At 45.4% G+C, this 26,307-nt stretch overlaps 2 protein-coding genes across 4 annotated transcripts in view; both read right to left on the bottom strand.

Annotated features, from left to right (window-relative positions):
- Window positions 1–1,146: 1,146 nt before the first annotated feature.
- On the bottom strand, window positions 1,147–6,761 carry ddx5 (DEAD (Asp-Glu-Ala-Asp) box helicase 5; the record flags this gene model as incomplete). Of its 3 annotated transcripts, none has more annotated exons than XM_080855875.1 (13): window positions 6,623–6,761; window positions 5,579–5,807; window positions 5,329–5,425; window positions 5,116–5,249; window positions 4,957–5,022; window positions 4,707–4,848; window positions 4,419–4,579; window positions 4,101–4,273; window positions 3,737–3,847; window positions 3,553–3,614; window positions 3,396–3,455; window positions 2,250–2,471; window positions 1,147–1,879 (listed from the first exon to the last, which is right to left on the bottom strand). In XM_080855875.1, exons 1-13 carry the CDS (start codon window positions 6,661–6,663, stop codon window positions 1,464–1,466), a joined length of 1,914 nt encoding a protein of 637 aa, XP_080712001.1. In that variant the 5' UTR covers window positions 6,664–6,761. The 3 variants fall into 3 exon arrangements, with proteins under 3 accessions (XP_080712001.1, XP_080712002.1, XP_080712003.1); XM_080855876.1 differs by having other exon boundaries at window positions 1,701–1,879; window positions 2,237–2,471; XM_080855877.1 differs by lacking the exon at window positions 1,147–1,879 and having other exon boundaries at window positions 2,233–2,471.
- Window positions 6,762–15,388: 8,627 nt separating this feature from the next.
- Window positions 15,389–26,307, bottom strand: part of LOC308379357 (E3 ubiquitin-protein ligase SMURF2-like) — a gene marked incomplete at its 3' end in the record, with an annotated part of 84,148 nt that continues 73,229 nt past the window's right edge. Inside the window, exons 8-19 of the mRNA XM_080856453.1 lie at window positions 25,773–25,975; window positions 25,128–25,212; window positions 24,673–24,831; window positions 21,733–21,982; window positions 20,758–20,861; window positions 20,118–20,232; window positions 19,404–19,582; window positions 18,971–19,108; window positions 18,533–18,653; window positions 18,061–18,262; window positions 15,634–15,709; window positions 15,389–15,488 (exon numbers count right to left, since the gene is read on the bottom strand). Coding sequence (XP_080712579.1) covers window positions 15,389–15,488; window positions 15,634–15,709; window positions 18,061–18,262; window positions 18,533–18,653; window positions 18,971–19,108; window positions 19,404–19,582; window positions 20,118–20,232; window positions 20,758–20,861; window positions 21,733–21,982; window positions 24,673–24,831; window positions 25,128–25,212; window positions 25,773–25,975 — 1,732 coding nt within the window. The remainder of the gene's footprint in view (window positions 15,489–15,633; window positions 15,710–18,060; window positions 18,263–18,532; window positions 18,654–18,970; window positions 19,109–19,403; window positions 19,583–20,117; window positions 20,233–20,757; window positions 20,862–21,732; window positions 21,983–24,672; window positions 24,832–25,127; window positions 25,213–25,772; window positions 25,976–26,307) is intronic.

Below are 26,307 nucleotides of genomic sequence, written 5' to 3'. Positions count from 1 at the left end.
CAGGTAAACTGTCTAAAGACACCAGTTAGTCTGTTGGTAAGCTTCTATCACTGTCAGCTGGTGTTTGCAAGGTTTTTGCCTTCCTTTTAGGTAGTTAGCCTACTAGTTTTGGAACAGAACTCTGTATTGCTGCTTCAATAAAATGTATAATTGTTTTAAGAAGGGTACATCAAGGCAAGAGTTTAAGTCGAAAATCATGCTTTTTAAATAAATGCTTGTGTGTAGGTGCGGTTTCACTGATGATCCTCAGGCCAGGGTGCGGCACTGAAGCTTTCCTGAGCTCCAGGCCAGCCTTCTGCTGTTGGGCCCTCCTGCCTTGGACTGGTTTCTGCGCAATACTTCCTGTTAAAAGTGAAATGGCACTTTTCCTTACTACGGTTACATATGTTCTTGCTCTATATGGTTCAGGTCCTAGGCGCGTAAAAGCAGTTCATTAAGGGTGCTATGGACACAATTATTAAAAGACGACTCTTTAGTCAGCTGGTTCAAACAGGATGGTGGACTTATCTAAAAGATAATGCACTCTTAACCCACAACTGCACATCATCTGTAGTTCACACATGAAAGACCTGATTATTAACTGGACCTAGTGGAAGCATTCAATTGACTGCATCCCCTCATTCAAGGATGCCAATGATGTGAAAGTACCTGCCTTGGCTGATATCCAAACCTTAAGGCTCCCATAATCCTCCAGACAGGGACAACCAGTTCCCATGCTCAGGCTGTGCCTCTGAGGGGCTGAAAAGATGACAGCAGATGAGTCATGTCCACAGTAAGCGCCTGTGCAAAATGCTGGCTGAAGAGTTAGGCAAACAGGAGCATGCTGCACAACCAGCTCAGCAGCACATCAAGTGATCACCAGAAATAGCAATGTGGCTCCACATGAATTGGACACATTTTACTAACCTCAATCAAATAATAACCTTCAGACACCCACCCTATAGGTTATCTCCAGAATTAAATCAACCATGTTGTCCCCCACAACTAATACAAGAGTGCCAACCCACAACGCATTAATGAACCACTCTAAAGCTCCCATTTCTAAACCCCATTGGGTGACCCAAATGCTTAAACCACCCCCTGCTCCACCATCACACACAGAGCACCACCATGACAAACAAACACAAGGAAACAAGTTGCCTTTTTGAATTTATTTAGAAGGCCAAGCAGGGCCTCCAGATAAAGATTATGTAAAACTTTACAGGTGTAAATACCCACAGGTTGCAGTCACTAGTACAAAATAACCAGACTCAAGTTACTTAGGAATGTAACAATAAAATGGTCAACAGAAAACTAAATAATGACAATAAAAAAAAAAGTGCACCATCACTACTGCTGCTCTGCAGCCTTGGACCAGGAAAAAGATCAGATCGACTGCTTAGACAGCCAAGTAAAAACACTTTCATTTGAAACAATAGAGAACTCATAAGACAAAGGAAGATACAAGAACAAGACTGTGCGCTTTACTGAGGGAAAGATGGAGGCATGGGAGGGAAGGGCATCAGTGGCTGCGCCATTGGTTGGGGTGGCTGTTGCTGGGGATTAAATGGGAACTGTGATTGGTTCATGCCATTCTGAAGTGCCCCTGCCTGGTTGACCCCCCCAAACTGCTGATTCTGGAAGTTTTGGCCCACAAACGGAATGCCATGGTTGGACTGTCCATTGCTGCTATAACCACCACCATAGGAGTTGCCCCCACTGCCATTGAAACTGCCATTTGAGCCGTATCCCCCTCCGTTTTGAGTTTTGTTGCCAAAGGCTTTCTTTGGTCCGTTGTCATAGCCCCGGTCGTTGTCGCGGTCCCTGAAGCTGCCAAAGTCTCGCCTTCCACTTGAGTATCGGTCCCGATCATGCCCACCTCTGCCTCCCCGGCCTCGACCTGCAACACAAGACAGACAAGCGATCAGATCATGCAGTCAAGAGTGCCCCACTAAAGACAAGTCATTAAATGGAATTCTCAAGAGTTTCTAGAATGAGCAAGTTAAGTGCTCAAGTAGAAAGTGTGTGTCCAGGAAGCATCAGTGAGAACCAATTGAAGCTCTCAAACCAAATGACTGCCTCTAACACAAAGTCAGAACACAATAGCCCAAAAGCCCTGTGAATCAGCTGGCAGAAATGGTGGCACCACACCCACCAATTCATGCCCTAACCAAACCCACAGAGAGGGAAGGGAAGGGAAAGAAGGATGAGGAATGGAAAAATGGCCTGCAGCTTAACCACAGTTCTTGTATCTCACCAATTGGATTTACCTCCTCTGTCCCCCGCCATCTGGATGAGTTTGGGGTTGATGGCCTGATTGGCCTCGCGAAGGACAGAGATGAGGTCTCCTGCCTGCTTCATGTTGCCAGGAGTGAAGAAGGTGTAGGCTGTTCCAGTCTTCTGACTACGCGCCGTGCGGCCGATGCGGTGAATATAATCTTCAGAGTTGTTGGGGTAGTCATAGTTGATAACGAACTTCACGTCTTCCACATCTGTGATAGAGAAATACAAGTTAGATCCCTAAGTCAATCACAAATTCAGTATGTCAAATATAAAAGTTAAAGTTCCAAGATGTGCAGTGAAGGCCTCTTCCATGTGAGGGCATGGGATCCAGAGGTAAGCATGGGACACTTGCTTACTTAGAAGGCCCACCTCTGGAGTGGCTTGCCAGGACTGGACGGTCCAGAAACCAACTGAGGCCCGCAGACAACGCGGGCTTCTCGTTAGCATTTCTCAACCACCTGGTTTCAGGTGGTTTTTTGACCCAGTCCGGTATTTGGCAAGTTCTTAATTCCACACACACCAGTGACAAAGGAGGAGCAGGTCTCTCTCTGGCAGGACTCGACATGACTGGCAGAGGCAAGGAGGAAGTCCTGGATTGGCATCTACGTTCCCGCTTAGCGCAGCAGCCAGTGACCATTCAATAGGGAGGTAGGCAAACGACATCGGAATTAAGCACCCGTTCTCAAAAAAAACGCGGGAAAAGCTGTCACTGTCTTATTACAAGAACGCCCAACCGAGGCTCCCAAAAGTCTGAAATGCTATCTCCTTGTTGTGCAAGAAAAAAGCTGTTAAGGGGCGTGGATTGAGAACAGAAGCGGTGCGAAAGAGGAAGGGGAGCAGGCTGGATCACAGCCTCCTTCTCCTCTGGAGTTAGGGACGCGCGTACAAAATGCCACACCTCCTCAGAGTCACTGGATACCCGCAGTCACACAGACGCCACCTCAAACATACTCCTCCCTCTCCACGCGGCCAGCGGCTTGTCATGCCAACGCCCTGCCATCAAGTCTGCAGCCTTCAGGGCACAGGAGAAAAACTCAAGACAGCAGAGGTGTTACAGAGTGAAGGACCCAGGCTTATTTAGGGAAAATGTAAATAAGGTGCTGGAGTTGCTGGCAGTGAATGGTGGTACTGACCGAGACCCCTGGATGCGACGTCTGTGGCAATCATTATGGGAGCTTTGCCGTGTTTAAACTCTGAAAGGCAAAAAAAATTGTTTAAGTTCCAAACATAAAATCGAGTTACAGCTCATCTACCTATATCCAGACATAGAAAGAAAATGCAGTATCATACCATTGAGAACCCAGTCTCTCTCCTGTTGGCTCTTGTCACCATGAATGCCCATTGCTGGCCATCTAAAGAAATCGAAGTCCAGAAAAAACATTTAGTGTGTTGATACTTATATTGCCATCAGCAGCAGGACAAGACAGGGGGCCTATTCAGCACCTCACAGAGACCAACACTGGACAGGACTTACCCATCCCTCCTCATCCGCCTGGTCAGCTCATCACACCGTCTCTTGGTCTCGACAAAAATGATGGTCTTGTTCTCTTTCTCACTCATGATCTCCTCCAGAAGACGAAGCAGCCTAAGAAATTAAACCCATTTCAATTCTATTCAAATACCCATATATATATGTTTGACACCAAGAGCTACAACTGTCCTACAAACAAGCCTTGATTTAGTATGGGAGCCTGAGTGAAAGTGGCACATCTGCCCTTGAAGCAACAGAACATGGTGAACCCCTCTGGTATTATTCAATGGGATTATCAGGGTAGCATGGTGAACCCCTCTGGTATTATTCAATGGGATTGTAAGGGTGGCATGGGTGGGTTACTTACTTGTTATCCTTCTCTGCGTCATTGCAGACGTCAACAATCTGCAGAATGTTGTGGTTGGCGGTCAGCTGCAGGGCGCCCACGTTGATTTGCACATGATCCCGCAGGAAGTCCTCAGCTAGCTGCCTGACCTCTTTGGGCCAGGTGGCACTCCACATGAGGGTCTGCCTGTCAGGCTAGAGGAAGAGATAAAAAGTTAGCATACAACAGCCCAATTATCGAGGTTTTCAGAAAACAGAAAATTGTTTTCCTGCATTTACAAATATTCATTCAGTACTGTTATTGCCAAGTCAGGACTGAAAATAGGGGGGGCAAACTTACCCTGATCTGATCAACAATCTTGCGGATCTGGGGCTCGAAGCCCATGTCCAGCATTCTGTCAGCCTCATCCAGCACAAGGTAAGTGCAGCGACGCAGGTTAGTCTTGCCAACCTCCAAGAAGTCAATCAGTCTTCCTGGTGTGGCAATACAAATTTCCACTCCTAGAAGGAAGAGACGGACACAATAACAGTGTGTTGAAGTTCCAGGCAATACATACACTTAAAATCAACTATTCAATTTTTTAAATATTTTGAAGATGCCCGTTTAATTATTCAAAGCCAGACATACCTCTCTCCAAGTCACGAATCTGGGGTCCCTTAGGTGCCCCTCCATAGATGCAGGTAGACTTGAGACGAGAAGCTCTGCCGTACTCTGCTGCCACCTGCTGGACTTGCTGTGCAAGCTCTCGGGTAGGGGCCAGAACTAAACACTGTAGACAGAATGGTGGCCAAAAAGTCAACACAAGTCAATCTAACCTAAATTAATAACTAGTAAAGATAACATGTCATTTCCATTCCCCTTACTGTAGTGTACTTACAATAGGACCATCTCCACGCTCCAGGAATGGTTGATGGTTAATGTGAACAATTGCAGGCAGAAGATACTGTAAGAGAAAAGCAGAAGGTAATCACTCTGTAGAGGCATACCAAACACTACATGTTTAACATTTGTCAGGGTCCATGTTCCAGCTACTTACAGAGAGGGTTTTTCCTGATCCAGTCTGTGCAATGCCAACCATATCCTTCCCACTCAGAGCCAAAGGCCAACCCTGAGACTGGATAGGTGTTGGATTGGGCCAGTTCTGTTTGTTGATTACATCCATCACATACGCTAAAAGAGAGGGGACTTTAGTTCAGGTCACGTCCTATACATGTTAATACCGAACTGCCAAAATGATCCAGGTACTTACTGGGGAAACTGGCTTCATAGAACTGTAGGATGGGATTGGGGCAGTCTCTGCCCTTCACAGTCACCTCATTGGTCCTCCTGAACTGTTCCAGTTCTTGCTGTAAGGGAAAAGAAACCGTTAGCCTTGATCCAACCAATGTTGGATCTAACACATGACCCTTGGACATGTGCGAGTGCTGCATTCCCTAAACCATTAGGTAACATTTCACGAGGGGCCCAGACCAGCAGAAACAAGTGGGCAAGTTACATACCGGGTTTCTGTGTGTAACATCGGGGTGTTCTTTGTAGAAGTTCTTCTCAAACTTCGGCAATTCGTCTAGGTTCCAGTGTTTCTTCCGCAGCCCTTCACCAGGATTGCCAAACTTCTTTCCCTGGCCTCCTCCTCCCCGGCCGCCTCCAAAACGGTCGTTGCCACCATATCTGCCTCCGCCGCCGCCTCCTCCTCGGTTGCCTCCAAAGCGCGGGGGGCTGCTACCATATCTAGTGGAACAAAGTATATAGTAAAAAGTCAAGCACTGATTTCTTAACTGCAATTCAGCATGACGGTGTTCATATGTCACTCATGAAAGTGTTGTATAATCCTCGTGTTGGCCCATTTTGCTAGCTAATGCTAACCAACCAACAAGCTGTAGCTTGCTAGAGGCCTTTGAGATGCATTTAAACACGCATTAACATGGTGCGGAAGCCGAATCGGAAACTACATGCTTAAAATATGATATTTCCGCCAGTCCGGGATTGTAGCTTTTCTTTTCGACGAGGACCGCGTTAGGCCGCTGCCATTTTAATTCTTACCAACCAGGAAACAAAGACCCGGCCGGCATTTTGGATCAGCATCCATTACTGCCACATGGCGACACTGCGGCCTTGTTCTTCAAGATGATCATATTTAGTTTATTTGAAGATTGGCTACAATTGGCTTCATATCCAATATGATTGATGTAATTGATAGCAAACGTTCACATCTCTAGCGTTCCCGTGTAATTGAGGTTTAGGTTTAGCCTGGTCGCTAACATTAGCTTTCTGGCCACATGCCAGCCGGTAGCTTTTCAGCTACTTACGCTTTTCTTACCGTCAATAAAAATCAATTCGGAAAATACGCTTTCTGATAAATTGACTATGGATGTTGTCGTTACTCAGGTCACGAAAACTTGAACAGAACAACGAATAAATGTATTATAACTCACTTTAGCCAAGTTAGCTAGCTATGCTAATTGACGAGGAACCGCGAGATAACAAACACAGCAGATGTAACGGAAAAAGGAACGTTTAACAGAATAAATGACAAGTATCGTTACCTTCTTTCACTTCCACGATCTCTGTCAGAATATCCAGGCATTTTGATAACTCAAAGAAAACCTTAAATAAAATAAATACAAGTAAACTATTCCGAATATCCGACACCTTTCCGGTCGGTAGTGATGGTGCTTCGAATGCCGGTAAATGCGAGCGAACAGCTGGCTTTTATGGGAACAGGAAACGACAACTCGCGCGATGGTAACGTGCGTCATCAATCTCCGGAGGGCACTTTTTCAAGTGCGATCCTTGAACATGATCGACCTTAAAAATGACAATGTGTGCCTCTCAAATTAATAAAGAAATTATCTTATAGATTTCTAAAGAAATGGTCAGATAACTTGCACTGGTCCCTACAAAACGTTGAAAGCTCTACTAACATTTAAACCGTTTCAGACACCCACGTACTGACTTAACGTTTTTGTAAACGTTCTGTAGACCTCATATGCTGTTTTGTTATGTGCCACTATCCCTGCCTGCTGTCTGTTTGCCTTTTTGAACAATTGCCTGTCTACTGGGGCCTCATGGCTTTTTCAGACCAGACTGAAATGACAAATGATCACCACTAAACCGACACGCCTTCAGTTAGAGCAATATGGCCAGCTTGCTATAAAAGAAGCTGTGGGTTAACGAGCTGTGCGTATCAAGCTTGCAGAATGTGTTTGTACTACACTGAAACGTTGTAGTTGTGTAGACTACCTTTAGACCAACATCTCTGGTCACGACAACTTCTATTGACTTCTTTAAGACTTTATTGCTGATCATGTTTTATCACTGAAGGCAAGTCAAATGTCCCACCTGAAAGGTTCTTATCTACACTGTAAAATATTTCACCGTAATTTTACAGTAAACTACTGGCTAATAATTGCATTCATTTCACGGTAATTTATTGTAAATATTTTACAGTAATTTACTGCACATGTTTTACAGTAATGCACTGTAAAAATTTCACAGTAAAATGCAATGCAATGCAACTACAGCAGTATATTGTAATTTCAGTTTAATGCCATTGGATTACTGTGATTTGGCAGTATGTAGCTGTGGAATTACATCGTCTTGCTGTATATAATTTACAGTATTTTTTACTGTAAAACTTAAGTTATGCAACTAGTACATTATACTGTACATTTACAATTTAAGTACTGCACATTTGACTTGTTAACTGTGATTTTATCACACAAATGTGCTTTGGATTTGCTAAATTAAAAGTCAAAGCAAGAACAAAGACAATACTAATTTTAACTTTTTAAATTCATTACTTATTAAAACACGTCATATTTATTATTCAATACCTAAATACATTACAATAAAAAAGGTTTAAAAACACGCAAAAAAAATCAATACCCAATTACATAACAATTACTGAAGGTTTGAAACATGTCAAATTCATTACTCAATACCCTAACCCTAGAACTCAAAACCCAAATACAAATAGCAAAAGTTAAAAACACATCAAATTCATTAATCAATATCCTAATTCACAATGAAAAAAGTTTAAAACACTCAAATTACACACAACACTCCAGAACGTAGACTCTCCTAAATAACTCTGTCTGTCTTCAGACCATATAAAATATAAACAAAACTTCGGAACACATACAATATAAACAAAAATTAAATGCAATTACAAAAATTTTACAATGACCACTCGAAGTCGACAAGCTTTCTCCTTTTTCTGCTGACATTTGCATTTATCCCTCCACGCCTCTTCTTCGAGCCTTGCTCTGGGTTGATGCCCAAGAAGCACCTGTAAACAATAAGCAAAGACAACTTTCAGTTTTACAGATTTAATATGGCATTGTTTATCCAAGGCACATGCACATGCACCAAATAAGTTAGTATTGAAAGCCAAGCAAGATTGATATAAGCAACGCAAATAAGGAGGCTAAAATTAGCTCCTTTGAAATTACATAGCCTAGTTGCTGCATCTGGAGGCTAACGTTTACTTTAACTTTCACGCTAATTTGTGTATTCTCAGTCGAATAGCACACTCTATACCTGGACACGTGGAGAATATTTATTGAGAACACATCATTTGAGCTTTCCAAAACAACTATACATTACTTGTCTGTGAGGAAAATCTTGGCGGGGAAAATGGCTTTAAAATGACTTAGCTGGAGGCTAACGTTAGCTTACTATAACTGTCACGCTTATTTGTGTATTCTCAGTCGAATTACACACTCTATACCTGGACATGTGGACAGCATTAAATGAGAACACATCATTTGAGCTTTCCAAAACAACTACACATCCAAAACAACTATACATTACTTGTCTGTGAGGAAAATCTTCGCGGGGAAAAATGGTTTAAAATGACTTAGCTGGTTGCTGCAGCTGGAGGCTAACGTTAGCTTCCTTTAACTTTCACGCTAATTCGAGTATTCTCCGTCAAATAACTAACACACTATGACTAAAATTGACATGTGGAGACCATTAAGGTTAAATGGAAACTCACAATTAGAATTTTACAAAGATAAGTTTCTTCTATGTGAGGCAAAGCTTCACGGAGAAAACAGCTTTTGGAATGTCTTAAAAAGTGGTTCATTAAGTGACCTGACCTTGATCCAAAAGATCGTTCATTTACTAACCCAGACAACGAACGTTATTAAAACGTTATTATTATAGAGTTGTGACAAGCTCTCTGTCAACCTTACCTTTATCTTCTAGCTCATGTGCTGTATCTACCTTTGCGCTCTTCTATCATGTGCTGCCTGCGTCTGTAGTCACCGTGGATCCAACTGTCTCTTCTTGAACCCACAATACAGCGTAGTTCAAGTGCAATTCAAATTTACAGTAATGTATTGGGTTATCTCAAAGGATGATTTGAATAGAGTATTTTACTGTGAAATAACCCTATACAATGCTGTGAAATCCCGGTATCGTTTTTTTCACAGTAACTTACTGTGTCTACATTGACTTCACAGTAAAGTCTACATTACAACATGATATTGTGATTATTACAGGTAAAGCCTGTAAAGTAACATTACGATGATTTATTGTGAAATATATCAGTAAAATATTGTAAAACTCTGGTAACATTTTACAGTGTATGCAAGATTGTGTCCGTCTTTGCATTTGCAGACTTCAGATGCCTTTTCCATTTTGTGTACTCTCTTTTATGTTATTGTACTCTCACTGTTAACCCCTCATTGGAGCTGTACAAGACAATCTTGTAATGGGCATTTTGTGTAATTCAGTTATCATGCGTCCTCACTATTCCAGTATTAGATGGGATAATATGCCTTGAGTGACAATTCATTATTTATGAGGAACTTCCCTCTTCTAATATCAGTGTCCACCAGTGGGTGAACATATTACATAATTAATGTTCAGGCAATACAATCCCAATTGAATCCAAAGCTCAAGTCTCACCATGACCTGGTCTTACAGTGGGGTCAGGGACAAAGGCCTGTGCTTGACAGTGGCTATTTAAATCACCAAAGGTGTGATGCGTGTGACTGAGGTGAGTTGGTGAATTGATTGGAGAAAAGGTGTTAATCACAGACCATCAACATGAGGAGGGTGAAGGGACTCTGGGATGACTGGGGGATTGAATCTGAAAGACTGGGGGAGGGGCTTGAGACACAAAGGCCAACACCACCTCAAAAACACCTGAAGAAACGCACCAGTTTCAAACCAACAAAGCAGCTTATTATTACCTTTACTGCATCCACTGTGCCGTTGAGCAGAAACATTTCTGGCTGCAAAATTGTTGAGGGAGTTTTGTGATGCGCTTCATGGACTAGTCTGATTCAGGGGTCCTCCAAAGACCAACACAAATCACCTGTCATGTTCAGAACTGATCTTAAGAAATCAGTCAAATAGGACTCATCACAAACTGCATGCTGTAAGGCAATTGTATTCAATAACAGATAACAGTACCAGTGCAATGACAGTAAAAGCAATAGAAAGGTGTGGACATCATACATACCTTTGTCTAAATCTAGATATGGATGATTAAAGGAACATACATTCCTGTTCCTGCACACACCAAAACAAAACACACAAGCAGAAGCTCAAAAGTGCCTTACACCCAAGACAAAGGCAAGTTTAATTAGAACTAAATACACAATAAAATAAAATACTCTTACAAAAATGATAGTGTTTTACGGACAACAAATTGCACCAGTCAACTCTATGAGATTAAGAGTCCTTTGTATCAAGTGTATCATGCTAGTTTAGGACTTGTTAAGAAAATGAGCCAATGGCCACTGAGGAAGCAGCGGTAAGATGTAGCCAAAAGACAATGTTACTGTTAAAAAAAAGGTAAAAAGGGATCGGTTTCTGTGCACAGGACATAAATGAAAATGAATATAAAATTATAAAGTCCATATACCATTTGTTAACAAGAAGTTGCTTAATATTTACAGCAAAGTCTGAATGTGTGTAAAATGCTCTTTGTTATTTTTGTATATCTTTCCATTTAAGTTAAGTAAAGATAAATTACAGATTCTGTGATCCACATATGAACACAACCTTCTATAACTGTACACAGCACCATCTCAGAACACTTCCACATTTATAAATTCAGAGGCATCAAAACAGTTTCAACTTGAATAGTCTTATAAAAAAAGGAGGCCAAGATGCATAATTTGTTGAGTGTATACAAACCTTCAGAAGAGTCTGTGATTAACAAATTCCTATAGACAGGCAAAAATTCCACAACATTCAACCATGTACATGAGCTTATGAGAGAAAATAAATACAATAATCTTATTTTATTCTGATGAAAATGGGTACAGTTACGTCTGTCAAATTTAAAATACAGACTAAAGAGCTTCAGTGACAGTGATGTCTGCATGATCAGTTTTAATGTCATCAAAAAATTCACAGGAAAAACAAAAAGTTTGACGTGAACCATGTGAAAATCGAGATCCGCCATCAATGGAAGCTTGGCGTCTCTGTCTTCTCTTTAAGGGTTGGAAGAAATACACTTATGGATATTACTGATGTGTAGGATGTCAAATACACTTAAGGATATTACTGATGTGTGGGATGTGAAATGCCTGCTTCCTCAAGGCCCCAGGAGTCCATTGGTGTTGATGGAAAACACTGTTCTTTCAAAACATTGGACATTGCCAAACGGTGACCTCCCAATTGAGTTCCGCGGCAGCCTCAATTACAACTCTTCAGTGGCTTTTACTGTGCCGTGTGTGACATACACAGTATCCTGCTTTTTTAGGCCCTTCATTTTAAAATATGATCCTATTTACCCCGTGCCATGTATGGGGCAAATGCACTGTTGGTGAAGTGTATGTAGTCTGTGTAAATGGGCATAAGCCCAATGGGCCTCATTTATAAAAAGTTGCGTAGAAACCATCCTACACAAGACATTTTCTGAAATGAGCGTAAGTGAGATCCACAGAAAACGGACGTACACACAAAAAAACACGTGTATGCCAATCCTTCGGTTATAAATCACAAATGGTCGTGGAATTGTGCGCAACTGAATCTCCGCCCTCACAACGCCCCTATTTAATCTAATTAGCATATTATCAATGCACAAACAGAGTGCATCCTCAATGCACAAACTCTCCGTGACAATGGCAAGCAAGAAAGAACCTGTGGCACGAGCAGCACCAGAAGCCGCATCTGCGTCAGCAGAACCATGGCTTTGGTGCGCTCCACTACCGCCCGCGCACGGGCATGTGCTGTATTTAAGTGGGCTTCCTAGGCTGTCTGAGTGTGCGCAATCTGGATGAGAATACATTGGGAACCCTGTTTTACGCAGGAAATCCCCGACTGCTCGACTGGTCTCCAATTTCTCATCGGAACGTTCCTGTAGCCAGGAATCCAAGAACGGACAAAACCTGAACGTGTATGGCCTGGGTGCATCTGGTGCGCCTCTGTAGACGACAGGCCATTTGGGCACAACGCTTTCGGCAAGCGGTACCTGCTTATCAGCCATACATCATCCTGTGTCAAAAAGTCTGCGCGATCACGAAAAAACCCCTCTCTCTCCTTATTGCGCACTTGGCAATATCCTCTAACAACGCCAATACAGCCATATCTCCTACTGAAAACTAAGCCACTATTAGACTTTGTACAGGCTATAAGTTTGAGCGAAATGTTTTACACTTCTGAAATTAAAACGGAATACCTATAAGACGTGAATCTCATTCATGTGTGAATTATTCTAATAGTTTAATTGATTTTATTGAACGAAACATTAATTTGGCCTTTCACCTTTAGCCCAAATGGTGACGGTAGTACTCCAGTATTGCCACAAGGAAATGTACTTACACGAACTAAAACCAGACGTAGAGATACGTCCATTTCTACGTCTAAGACAGTTTTCATTAATCTGTACTTAGACGTGGATTTGATTGCACGCACAGTCTAAGATCAGTTCTGTGCGTAAGAACGTTTTATAAATGAGACCCAATGAGCTACAGCAAGAACCAAGTCAGGTGGCACATGTCATACACATGCTGCATGTATGTATGCAGGAGGCCTTCCTACACAAATACACAACAATGGCCACTGGGAGCGCCATTTCTAGACACACAGAACCAGGGGCGGAGTGGGACACAAAAATCCACCGGGACAATTCTGACTGCACCGGCCCACCACCGGCCCATAACCTGCCCACAACTGGCCCAACCCGCATCCCCTCCACCTCCCATATATCAACTACAGAAACAAACGTGCGGCTTTTGATCATTATTGTTAGATTTATAGTTGATGTGTGGGTGACAGACATGACAGTGACAGTGTATTTGTATATACTTATGGAAATACGGAACAAATCGCGTCCCGTATTGGCTCAAATGTTATGCTAATTCGCAACAATGTGTCATGTCAACTCACTCGCACCTAGTTGACGGCTGGTTGAATAAATCCGTAATTCTTGTACATTTTGATGCACTTTCCTCCAGCATCCGCCTCTTTTTCAGTCTGGCCTTTTTGCCCCCTCCTTTCTCCTTTCTCTTATGTCCCTCCATCAGGCCCGCTTCACCTGCTATCTCTCCCTGATAGCCGCTAATTTATCTCCCTAGGTTCACTTGATAAAGGCAGAACGATACGCATTTCCCGTGATGCTTTGCACCGACTATTCTACATTCAACAAAAAAAAAACGAATTAAATCGCTGGCCAATTTATATTTGTGGTCATGAAAGTAATGGAGCGTCTGAATAAAAAGAATTACATCAATATATGAGGCTAAACAAAAATCAGAAGGTTGGATTGATGGGAGTGAGTTTGACACACACCATAGGTGTGATGTACAGAGACAAATAGTGCTATAAATAGTGGTTGGACTACTACATCTGTAGCTCTCGGAGAATTTAGAGATTTTCCCGGGACCAGGATTCCACGTATATTCAAATGGGCCGCTCATGAATTTGATGCGACGGCTGCGAAGGCCGGCCTGCAGGCTGGTTCTCGAGAGATTATTGGCCTACCGGCCGACCGGGAAAAATCCCGGTGCTCCCGATGGCCACTCCGCCCCTGCACAGAACCAGTGATATGAGCTTCAGGACTTTTTCCACTTAGGCAAAGAGCATGAGGGATCTAGGAGCCAGCGCCATGGCTCTGTGTCCACTGAAATACCACGCAGGGATTTCAATACCAGAAGACCTTCAGTCCCACACAGACAACTCTCTATATGCGTATACAACATCTCCACAGGCTGATGGCCTTGTCCCTGTCTAGGGAAGATCCAAACCCACTATGGCACTGTAGAATATGCAATGATTAATTTGTTATCCTTTATTTTTAACATTCTGTTCTTTTTTTTTCTATCCAGTGTTTCTGGAGGGGCTCCATGCTTGCACAAAACTTTTACATTTGTTTACCCAGATGAACTCTATGTATTGAATTGGTTTCCACAGATGAACTTTATGTATTGAATGTATTCATTGAAAGTGTTTAACTACTTTTTTTTTTCTTTCTATAAAATAACAAAAGGTTTCGGGGGATAATGGTAATAATTTAAACATCTATAATTATTCCCATATCCCCTTTCCAACCCATCATATAAAAATAACTATGTATAGTCATTCATTCACTCTCTCAGCCATACGTACATTTTTTTAAGGAACTTATATCTCGTCAAGCATGTTAATAAATGTGTAGAAAGAGACAGCAATGAGAATGGAATGTCTCCATGTCTTCACCTCTGGCCTCAGAAAGAGACCAGATTATCAACGCAAGTCATGAGAGTTCACCTGTCTTCACCAGCAGGGGGAGCTATGCACGCTGACCAACTGGTCCACAGGGCTCCGGGTGTGGCCCTGATTCTGGGAGCGGATGGTGGAGGGTGAAGTGGTCAGTGAGAGCAGTAGTACTGTAGGCCTTTAGCTTATGCAACAGTGCGGGAGCAGCGTTCAGAGGAGCTCTAGGTGGCAGCTCTGTGTGGTGGCTCTGTGCCAGCACGTATGGAAAACTGTCCACATTTGATTTCAATGGTAGAAAAACAAATGACTTACAAAACAAAAACACAAAGGAAGAGCCTGAGAGCATCATTACGAGGAGAAAATAGTTACTAGCAGCTAGAAACTGATGCTGTTTTTATGTATACAAAATTAAAAAGAAGAAGAAAAAAAGGATGCAGGATCCCCTGGGAGGACTATGTGTAGAGGGTTCCGCCAGGTTCCGGGACGTTCTTGTTAGTTGCGCCCTTTTCGCCTGCCTCCAGGACCTGTGGTGGTTTGTCTGGAGCGTGCACGCCCCATTGTGGGGGTCTGGTAAGCAGGTCTGTGCATCCCAAAGCCCCATCACTCTAGATGGCACGTCACCGCTGAATGCTCGCTGGTCACTCAGCCAATCACTCCACAGCAAAGCCGCAGGTTTCTTCGATGGCGGTGAGAAGCTTGTCGCAGAGCTTGTCATAGCTTTCGTATGGCGGGATGTCAATCCGGTTAAAGCTGCAATGGCAGAATAAGCATTATTGTAGCATGACACCACCTGCATAATGCCACCTTTGCTGAACAAACACATCCAAAAGATGGGGCATTGTGAAACCCTGCTGTGGTAGCATGTCACTTATGAGAGGACCTATCAGGGACTCACCAGGTGTGAGCTTTGGGCAGGTTATTTGAGCTTGCATCAATTTGATGAATGGTGAACAGTCTTGGCCCAGCAGCCCCTGCATACAAGAGAGAGCTTCACAACTCCACACACATACACAGAAATGCTGCACACCTGCACACAGATTTCACTGGTCTAATGGAACACAATGAAGGCTCGGTATCAAAAACCTGTATCGTTGATTGAACAATACCATACGTATATCCCAAACGTTAGAACAATACCTACCCCAAATGTTTGAACAATACCCATACACCCCAAATGTTTGCACACAAGGGCATTGCTACTGGTATTTGACTATGTTTGACTATAGCTGTGTTGCAAGCCATAGCATAATGAGATTACATATCCATTATTAGACAGTGCATTGCTCAGACACTGAGATATGCGTGTGAAATCCTTTCAAAGTGTTTCACTTGTTGCCCATGGTATTAACATGTATCCTTATCCATGGTGAGTATGGAGGGGGGTGGGTCTGGGATGCCCTCTGGAGGTGTCTTGGTCTAATTCAACAGTGATGAAGGTGCTCACTTGCCAACCCCAGTGCAATTCTCACAAAGACATCTCTGTTGTTTAGTTTGGTTAAGTATTGGCATAACGGTTGTAGTGCACCCTGATGTTATAACACTTATGATAAGTTGTTGGGTATTTTGGCTGCTGTGGGAAGCCAATAGGATGAGGAATCTTCTCCTAAAGTAAAACTGTAGCAACCAACTGTAGCAACAAGTCTGGTACAACCTGATCCAAGTGAAACTTATGACACATACAATATAATTATTTGTGAGTGAAGGTTCTCAAGTGTGGCCTACATTTAAAGGGGAACTCTAGTATTTTTTTATCTGGGTCCTATTTTCCCATCTATTTGGGTCCAAATGTGACGTTCAGAAAGTCTTGTTCAACTGGACGTTGGGTCCAATACTAATCAGTACAGTATTGAGTAAGAACATGATAACTGGCAATGCGGCTCCAATGTAATCGTAAGGGGCATGCATCGATGTCAAAGTAAACCACTTGTAAAGCACAGTAAACCAGATGTTTTTTTCCCATAGCATTACACTCTAGCCATGTTTTGCAGTTGCTGGTTATGGCGTTCCCCTTTAAGTAAAATGGCTAAAAAATTCAAAGTGCAAGAATCTTTTAAATGTATCTGTATCATGAACCATGTTATTCCACACTGTGTGGCTGGCCCCTGAGGGAGAGTGACCCCGTAGGGGTTATGTGTCCCCCGTGACGGTGGTGTATCCCTTGTAAGGGTGGAGTGTCCCCCGTAAAACTGGTTTATCCCCTGTAAGGGTGGTGTGTCCCCTGTAAGGTTGTTGTGTCCCCCGTAAGGGTGCTGCTTGTTACCTTGGAGGAGAGTGTCCCCCGTAAGGGTGGTGTGTCCCCTGTAAGAGTGGTGTGTCCCCTGTAAGGGTGTTGTGTCCCCCGTAAGGGTGGTGTATCCCGTTTAAGGGTGGTGTGTCCCTCGTAAGGGTGTTGTGTACCCTGTAAGGGTGGAGTGTCCCCCGTAAGGGTGGTGTGTCCCCCGTGACGGTGGTGTATCCCCTGTAAGGGTGGAGTGTCCCCCGTAAGGGTGGTGTGTCCCCTGTAAGAGTGGTGTGTCCCCCGTAAGGGTGGTGTGTCCCCTGTAAGGGTGATGTGTCCCCCGTGACGGTTGTGTATCCCCCGTAAGGGTGGAGTGTCCCCCGTAGGGGTGGAGTGTCCCACGTAAAACTGGTTTATCCCCTGTAAGGGTGGTGTGTTCCCTGTAAGGTTGATGTGTCTCCCGTAAGGGTGCTGCTTGTTACCTTGGAGGAGAGTGTCCCCCATAAGGGTGGTGTGTCCCCTGTAAGGTTGATGTGTCCCCCGTAAGGGTGCTGCTTGTTACCTTGGAGGAGAGTGTCCCCCGTAAGGGTGGTGTGTCCCCTGTAAGGGTGGTGTGTCCCCTGTAAGGTTGATGTGTCCCCCGTAAGGGTGCTGCTTGTTACCTTGGAGGAGAGTGTCCCCTGTAAGGTTATTGTGTCCCCCCGTAAGGGTGGTGTGTCCCCTGTAAGGTTGATGTGTCCCCCGTAAGGGTGCTGCTTGTTACCTTGGAGGAGAGTGTCCCCCGTAAGGGTGGTGTGTCCCCTGTAAGGGTGTTGTGTCCCCCGTAAGGGTGTTGTGTACCCTGTAAGGGTGGAGTGTCCCCCGTAAGGGTGGTGTGTCCCCCGTAAGGGTGTTGTGTCCCCCCGTAAGGGTGGTGTGTCCCCCGTAAGGGTGGTGTGTCCCCTGTAAGGGTGCTGCTCGTTACCTTGGAGGAGAGTGTCCCCCGTAAGGGTGGTGTGTCCACCGTAAGGGTGGTGTGTCCCCCGTAACGGTAGTGTGTCCCCCGTAAGGGTGGTGTGTCCCCCGTATGGGTGGTGTGTCTCCCGTAAGGGTGCTACTCGTTACCTTGGAGGGCCTTGAAGCCCTGCAGGGGGACTCTAGAGGAGCCGGTGACAAACTGAAGCAGCCGTGCACGGCGCTCCTCATCATAGGACTCCACGGTCCGCCAGAACCACTTCACTATGTTGCTCTCTGCCGTGCAGTGCTTCAGGCGGGTGTTTGACTTCCAGTCGTTAATGTCTATCTTACCCAGACCACAGATAATGAGCTAGATGGGGGGGAGGAAAGAAAAGGGAAAAAGGCAGAGAGATGAAGATGAAGATGAGAGACAAGTGCAAGAGAGGTTACTGGGGTTATCTTTGGAGGACCATGAGCAGAATGCTTCACTTGTTCACAGCTTTATAAAAAGCTGATCAACATATTTTTTGCCATTTACTAAATGAAACTAAACTAAACAGAAGCTTGCTGCCCAAAGACCAAAAGCAGAACTTTGACTTTAGGAAATAATAGCCAAGAGAGATGTATGTATGTGTCCAACCTCCAGCTCTTTCTCATCGAAGGCCTTGAGCAGGTGCTGAGGAATGACCTCGTTGAAGCCCTTCTGGAGTGCCAAGAACTGAGCTTCAATGCCTCGCAAGAAACGCCAGTTCACATAGAGCCTGAGGGAGGGATCAAGCACTGTGAGGACAACATATTAAGAAGAAACGCCAGTTCACATAGAGGCTGAGGGAGGGATCAAGCACTGTGAGGACAACATATTAGGAAGGTGGCTTTGGGCTACAGCTGACATACAGGAGCACAGATCCAGCAAGTGATATTATTGTGTCCAGCTCTGCTGTAACTTCCCTCAAACAAAACTAAAACAAACAGAAGTCGTGCCTGGGGCTTGGTCTTCTTTAACTGTCTATTCTAGTTGAAAGGTCTCCAAAGGTGTAACCCAGAAAGCCAGAGGACAGGATGGAGGTCCAGTGCTCACCTGACATATTCCTTCTTGCTATCTTGGCTGACGGGGATGTTCTTGCCATTAGGCTTGAGCTCGTGTTGAATGATCTCGCCATATGCGTTGTGCTCAACACAGAAGGTGTGGTCCAGCACCCCAGTGATATCATTATCCCTATACAGTCATAGACACACACACACACACACACACACACACACACAGAAACAGGTTTATAGAGACTATTTACGTCATTGCAAGTGAGTAGCTGAAGAGTGTGTTGTTTTGGTGCGTGTGTGTGTGTGTGTGTGTATGTGTATGTGTGTGTGTGAGTGAGGGTGTGTGTGTGTGTGTGTGTGTGTGTGTGTGTGTGTGTGTGTGTGTGTGTGTGTGTGTGTGTGTATGTGTGTCTGTGAGTGTGTGTGTGTGTTTGTGTGTGTGTGTGTGTATCCTCTTATGGTTGAGAACTCACAGGATCCAGACCAGACTGTTGTGCAGGTCTGGGTCGACGGACTCCATGTCGTCTAGGGTGATGGGCTTGCCCAGCAGCTGCTTGTAGAAGGGCAGGGTGAAGCCGCCGTCGATGTAGTGGCCGTGGAACACCGCCATGCCCATGATCCGGCCCACGAAGTGGAAGTAGGACAGGTGCTCCTGAAGTGGACACACACACACACACACACACACACACACACACACACACACACACACACACACACACACACACACACACACACACACACACATACACAGCTGTGTCAGGGACAGTCTGTCATCTCCAGCCTCTAGTGGTTTAAAGGCTGGGTTAAGCGCTCTGACGTGGGTTTCACTGGACTGACATGAGTCAAGCTGACCTCAAGGACGTGTGGATCTGCCGGCTATCTATTTTTGAGAATGTGTGTGTGTGTGTGTGACAGGATCACTGATTAAATCAGGGTGATGTGTAGTATGGTATGGTGTGGTGTGGTGTGTGCTGGTGTGAGAGTGTGTGTGTGTGTGTGTGTGCTGGTGTGAGAGTGTGTGTGTGGGTGTAACAGAGTGAGACTCACAGGGTTGACGGCTGAGTCAGGGTTAATCTGCAGGGTGTAGATGTCGTCCTGTGGTGTGTGCTGGTGTGAGAGTGTGTGTGTGCTGGTGTGCTGGCGTGAGAGTATGTGTGTGTGTGTGGGTGGAACAGAGTGAGACTCACAGGGTTGACAGCGGAGTCAGGGTTAATTTGCAGGGTGTAGATGTCGTCCCGTGAGTACTGGAACAGGCCGTAGTATGGATTCAGCATCTCATGGGAGAGCAGATATAGCCACTCCCTAGATCCCAAAAACACACAGTACAAAAACTAACCAGAGGGAGATCTTACATTTACACTCAGTGTCAGTTATCTCAATAGAAATCTTCTGATATATTCACTCACGGACTACAGAATAGTGAGAACACAACTAGAATGGCAGCCATCTGTGAACCTGTCCTGTCCTATTGGACTGTCAGAACAGAACAGTTGGCACTGATGAAAGCATGCTAGCATGCTTAATGGTGTCTTTTGGCGATAAACAGTAGTTGTCAATGTCCAACTGTGAAAACATTTATTTTCTTCGTGTGGTGGTCTGTCTTGGACCACATAACCACTCAGTGCATAGCCCAAATGGCTAGTGAGAAAATCAGGTGTGTTTATCGGCCCTTCACATGACCATATACCATCAACTGACATTTGATAGACAGATAATACTATATAAATGAATAACAATACAAACATTCTGCAGATTGCTGCATACTGTTACTTGAACCAATGCCAAGTTCAGAGTGTGATTTTGTGCTCACGGTGTGAGGCCTCTAACCTGGCGACTCCCCCGTAGTCCAACCCTTCTTCTCCCCGGAACTTGACCATCAGTCTCTTCCAGAGGTCCTTAGGCCTCATCTTCATCACATGACGGTAGGACTCCTGGTAAAAAAAGGGACCACAGAGATCTCACAAGGCACATTCTTTATCAGAGTTTCAGGCAGGCCCACTGAAATTACAAACCACTCTTTGACTGAACCTTCTACATACAAACAGAGAAACTCACAATCACTTTCTCTCTCGACCTCATGTAATCCAACAACACTGACACTGGCATTGACAAGATGTGTTTGCAGAATGCTCCAGGGTTTGTCACTGACTTTTAAACTAAGAGGAAAGCTGTGAGATTTTTTAAAAATGGGCCCTTTTTACATCTTTTTGGGTCAAAAATTGTGCATAGGACACTTGCATAGCAAAACGGCTATACAATGGAATCCTATAAGGCAAGCATCTGTGTTGAAGTTAACCGTTTGTTATAGTTCCTCTAAGTCAGAAATCTTAAGAGAGAAGAACAGTTCTTATTTATTAACTATTAACTATTGTTTGTCTTTTTTTTCATAAAACTAAGAAGCAGAAGAGGACATACACCAGGAGCCTACTGGTGAGCCTGCAAGCTGTCCTTCCTTGACCAGCAGAGGGCTCCTGCAGGACATGCACTCCTTTTACACACATCAACATTCAGCACAGATGCTGGACTGCAGAACTGCGGTGTCTCTGCTCTCCTTCTCTCTCTCTCTCTCTCTCTGTATTGTACACAGTCTTAGGATAATAAGGAGAACAAAAAGCCAAAAGGGGACATTTTGGCTTTGGCTGCCGTTAGTCTTGTTGCTTAGCCAGTTGGCCATTTTGAGGGAGACGTCACTGTGCACAACCCATCTATCACTGACTAGCCTGGGAACAAGGCCCTCCCTAAGCCTGTTCTTGCATGGGTGTGAGCTGGCTCTATGTTTGCTTGTAGAAGAGGAGGCCTCACCTCAAAGATCTCCTCGCGCGACACCTCGATACGGCAGTGTCCTGCCTGAGGCTGCTGCTGGGACAGCTCCTGCCTCAGCACCTTCAGCTTCTGCACCAGGTCCCGCTTGTAGCGCGGCACCGTCAGGCTCTCCTCGTCCTCAGGCAGCTGTCCCGCGCACACCAGCACCTGCTGGGACTGGGACTGGGACTGGGACTGGGAATGGGACTGGGACTGGGACTGAGACTGCTCCTTCAGCTGGGCCGCACGGCTATGGAGGGACAGGAAAATATAGAACGGTATAGGTGTAATAAAGACAGTGACAATCGGCTTCCCAGTACAAACTGTCAGAGAGTGTGTCCTGTTGGATATGTGCGTTGGATACACATTGGCGCTGCATCTACAGTCAGCCTTCTCAGGAGGAAACGCAAACAACAGCAGAGTGCAGTGGCAAACAACGAGCACAGAAGCTCCGACAGATGGAGACGTAAACACGGGCGGATGTCTGGAGGAGCTTCAACTCAAACAGGCCTCATGTACACTCACACAAATATGTGATGCTGACGGAAGTACCCAACACAGCACAGATCTATGTTTGAACGTCTTAGTGTGTCTGCACTCCTGTGGCCTGTCTCAAATAAATACAGCAGATAACAGCATCATGATAGGTCACACTGCACACATTTGAAAGAGAGTATGACCCCAGTGCATGTTAAGTCTGCTACCAATAGGGCAAGGGAAGTCTAGTACAAATAAACAATGCCCATTCAGGTGCTGTAGACTGATGCTGAATAACTAAGGGTAATTCAATCTGTAAACATCTCTGTCCTCTGTACTTATTACAGAAATTACAATGTAGCGGCCCATGGCAGAGCCATTTTCAGAGTGTTATTTCCGAGGTCGCTGGGCTGGCTTTTGTGTGCGTCTCTGTATGTACATGTGTGAGTGTGTGACCCAGCTGTGCTGAAGCAGCGACGGGAAGGGGAGAGGGTTCAGCCAGTGCAGTGCAACTCCACCTCCCCTGCCTGGCTGGCATTCTTGAGGTGAGGAGGGGTGTCTGGGAGGGGGAGCCCCACCCAGCTGATCCCCACACCAGCTGCACTGCTAACACCACACTAACATCCTGCCAGCCCCACTGCTAACACCACACTAACATCCTGCCAGCCAGCCAGCCAGCCACTCCAGCCTAGCCACGCTCCCTCTGTCTTCCCAGAGTTCCTGCTGACTAGACTCCCAGAGGGCAAGGGGTGGGGAGGTAACCTGCCAGAGAGCACCCAAACACTCAACCCGATCAAGACAAAATGGGAGTGTGGCAACAAGAGCGGCCCTGTGTGTGAGCACAAATGCTTTGGTTGGCTCTGTATGGGTCAACAGGCCCATGTGCATGTACAATAGCAGCTCAACTTCTCTCTCTATTGAGAGGCGTTCCATCTGTACATGATCTACAATCGGCTCCATCGGACACACCTTGTTACTGCGGATGCCTGTCCGAAGACTGGACCCTAACCAGGGAATGAATGTCATGCTCTCTGATGATATAAAGCAGGCTGCAAGGAGAACTCTGGTGAGTGTGTGAGCATGTATATGACACATTGTTGCAGCATGACGCTTTTAGAGACTGAATTTCTCAAATCGCTCACCCTAGACTTGAAGAGGCAGATGTTTTGAGGAAAGGCCAGCTGGTATCTTTTCCAATCTTTGTTTTCGACTTCTCATATCATTCTCTGGAATGCGGTCTTACTTATAACTGTTCGGTGCAAACCCAGATTCCGCCAGAGGCAGCTGGGAATGATCGCTGATGTGCAGAGGCTATGAGGACAATCTCACGATGTGAGCCACAGAAGACCCCTGTGATCATCTGAACAGCTCCATTCAGGGTCAGACCCAAACTACTGGGATGGAGTCTCTCCATCTGATTCTTGTGTGACACAGTTCATCTCCTGTCCCATCAGCGGATGCTGGCTGGTCACAGCATCTCCTTGTGTGAAGGTGCAGCCCCCCCTTGACCAGGCCTCACCACGTATTCACCCCGAAACCTTCACTTTGAGCCCACTTGTGTCTAAGGCTGCACATGCTGTCTATTCTAAACAGCCTTGTATTTGTTTAATTACAGGCCCGACTCATCTGGTGATCATTACTCCTCTGCTATTGCGAGGTGTGGGACTGTGCACTGTGGGCAGCTCTGCTCCACACCAAACACAAACTCCACTTTGACTTGGACCACTAACCACAGACCAGCTGACTGAGTGGGCCTGCCCCAAGCCCCTCATTCTGGGATAACATACGAGCGTCTATGGTAGGGCTTGCAGATGGCCAGTGTGAGCATTTCTGTGCACAAGACACATTCCTGCGTGGCAAGCATACTGGGGATGCCAGCCTTTCTTTTTACTAAGATTCCTCTGGAAGGCAAAGTCAGGGAAAAAAAGAGAAAAAAAAGATCTTCGAAAGACACAGAACAGAAATCTGACAGAAAAACCTGATCTCTCCACCAATGCATTCCTGTTCTGTTCCCCACCTTACACAATATGCAAAAAAAGAGCAGGCGAGAAAAAAGGATGAGAAAGAGAGGTAGTCAGACCAATAGAGGGACATGACAGCAGACTAACATAGACAAGCTAAGACAAACAGAGAGACAGCCAGGGTATGAGGGAAAGAGATGAGACAGAGACACAGACGGGTGTTCATAGAAGAGCTTACCTGTTGGGACCTTCAGGGGTGGAACGGGAACCGTTAGCACTTGGACTGTTTCAGACAGAAAATTAAAGAAACAATGTTAATTCAAATGAAGAATGTGTGCAAAAAGATAATACATATCATTTCTGGAGGAGCCATACTTGCTAACCGTGCATAACTACATCATTTCCACCCATGAATTTTCCTGTTCCCCCTGAATGCATGCTCAGGCTTGCAAAGATGGAACCGCTTTGGTCAAGCTGCTGTGTGGATGGCGAGGGGACTAACTTGAGCACAAGGTGGAGATTGGCAGAAAGACGAGGATCTGTGAACTGCGTTGTGCGGTTGTTGTGATCCACAAAGTAGACCCGTCCGGTGGCTGTGTTCCGGATCTCCCAGCCTGGGGGCAGCGGACCCAGCTCCTCACAGTTGACATTACTCAGGTCCCTGAGAGAGAGAGTCAGGACACACAGGAGGACAGACAGGAGGACACACAGTAGCACATAAGCAGGGAAGAAGTCAGAGATAAGTAATTACTTACAAAACTATGGAACTGTTCACTCCTGCTTAGGGCTGGTTATTGTAAAATCCAATGCATTATTACATTATTAGATTATTGCATTATTACATATATTATAGAAATAGACATAGTGACATTATCCATCAAATACACAAATAGGTAGGAGTAAAAGAAATCCTGTTCTCTTCCACCCACACACACACACATTTTCAGGAGCATTTACCTGGGCACACGTGGGTCGTGCCAGGTGCTGACGCCAGTCTGTGTGTGCAGGAAGTACACCTGGCCCTGTTGAGTAGTGCGCTGCTCTGAGGGCAGGAGAACAAGACACAGAGGGATTACTGACACTCACCACTGAGCAATGCAATTAGGGAGAGAGAAGGGTGCGGGCACAGAGGAAGACCTTTTTAAAGGGAGAGAGAAGGGTGCGGGCACAGAGGAAGACCTTTTTAAAGGGAGAGAGAAGGGTGCGGGCACAGAGGAAGAACTTTTTAAAGTGTAGGCAGGATGACTACACTGTCTGCTCAAACAAGCTAACACCTGTCTCTAATATGTTCCAAGAGGAAAGAAACATTTCACACATCGTCCTGACCATAGACATACTGTAGATGTCTATGATCCTAACCACCACGCCTAGAGGCCCTAAATAAGCCTCCTCCTGGTTTTGGAGGGCTGTATGCTAATGCTGTATGCTAATCCCACACTCAAGCATGCAAAGCTTCTACACCTACTCAGTGGTTTCTGGGACGTGGACTCTTCTGATAATTTCTAAATATGAGCTCCTTTGTGTTTATGACAGAGGTTGACTTTGAAACTCTTGAACGTATGTGAACAGGGTGTGAATGCATGTGTCTGGGGTATGCCTCACCGTAGCCCTCGGGCAAGTCTGGGGGCGTGTGCAGATGGGTACGGCTCATGTAGTTGCGGTGCCTCTGGGAGCGGACGCGCCGCTCCTGCACTCGCGGGTCCCCGCCCTGCACCCCCGCGCCACCGTTTGGTGTCATGATGGGCGTGTTCTCGTCCACCAGGCAGCTGAGTGGCCGGCCGGGGCTGGAGTACTCGGACGCAGGCCTACGGGAGGAGGGACAAGCGCATGTGTGACAGCTGAAAAGGGCTGTGTGGGAGAGACAGAGCAGTGAGGTCTCAAGCAGAACACAACCTCTACTATGGAGGACAGACAGAGACATTACCAAGGAGAGGGAGAAAGACAGTGTTGGTTGTGTGAGTGAGTGTGTGTGTTTGAATGTGTGTGTGTCTGTGCGTACATCTGTATGTGTTTGTTAAGGTGGGGCAGCACTGAATCAAACCCCGACAGCGTGTCTCCTGTTGCTGTTGCTGTGGTGCCCTACTGACGTCAAAATGCCAAGGCCACCAATGGTTAAACACCACCGCTGTTTCCTTCT

Source organism: Sprattus sprattus (assembly GCF_963457725.1).
Source record: "Sprattus sprattus genome assembly, chromosome: 18".
In the NCBI taxonomy this organism is placed as follows: domain Eukaryota; kingdom Metazoa; phylum Chordata; class Actinopteri; order Clupeiformes; family Clupeidae; genus Sprattus; species Sprattus sprattus.
This window is presented reverse-complemented; position numbering and strand designations above follow the sequence as displayed.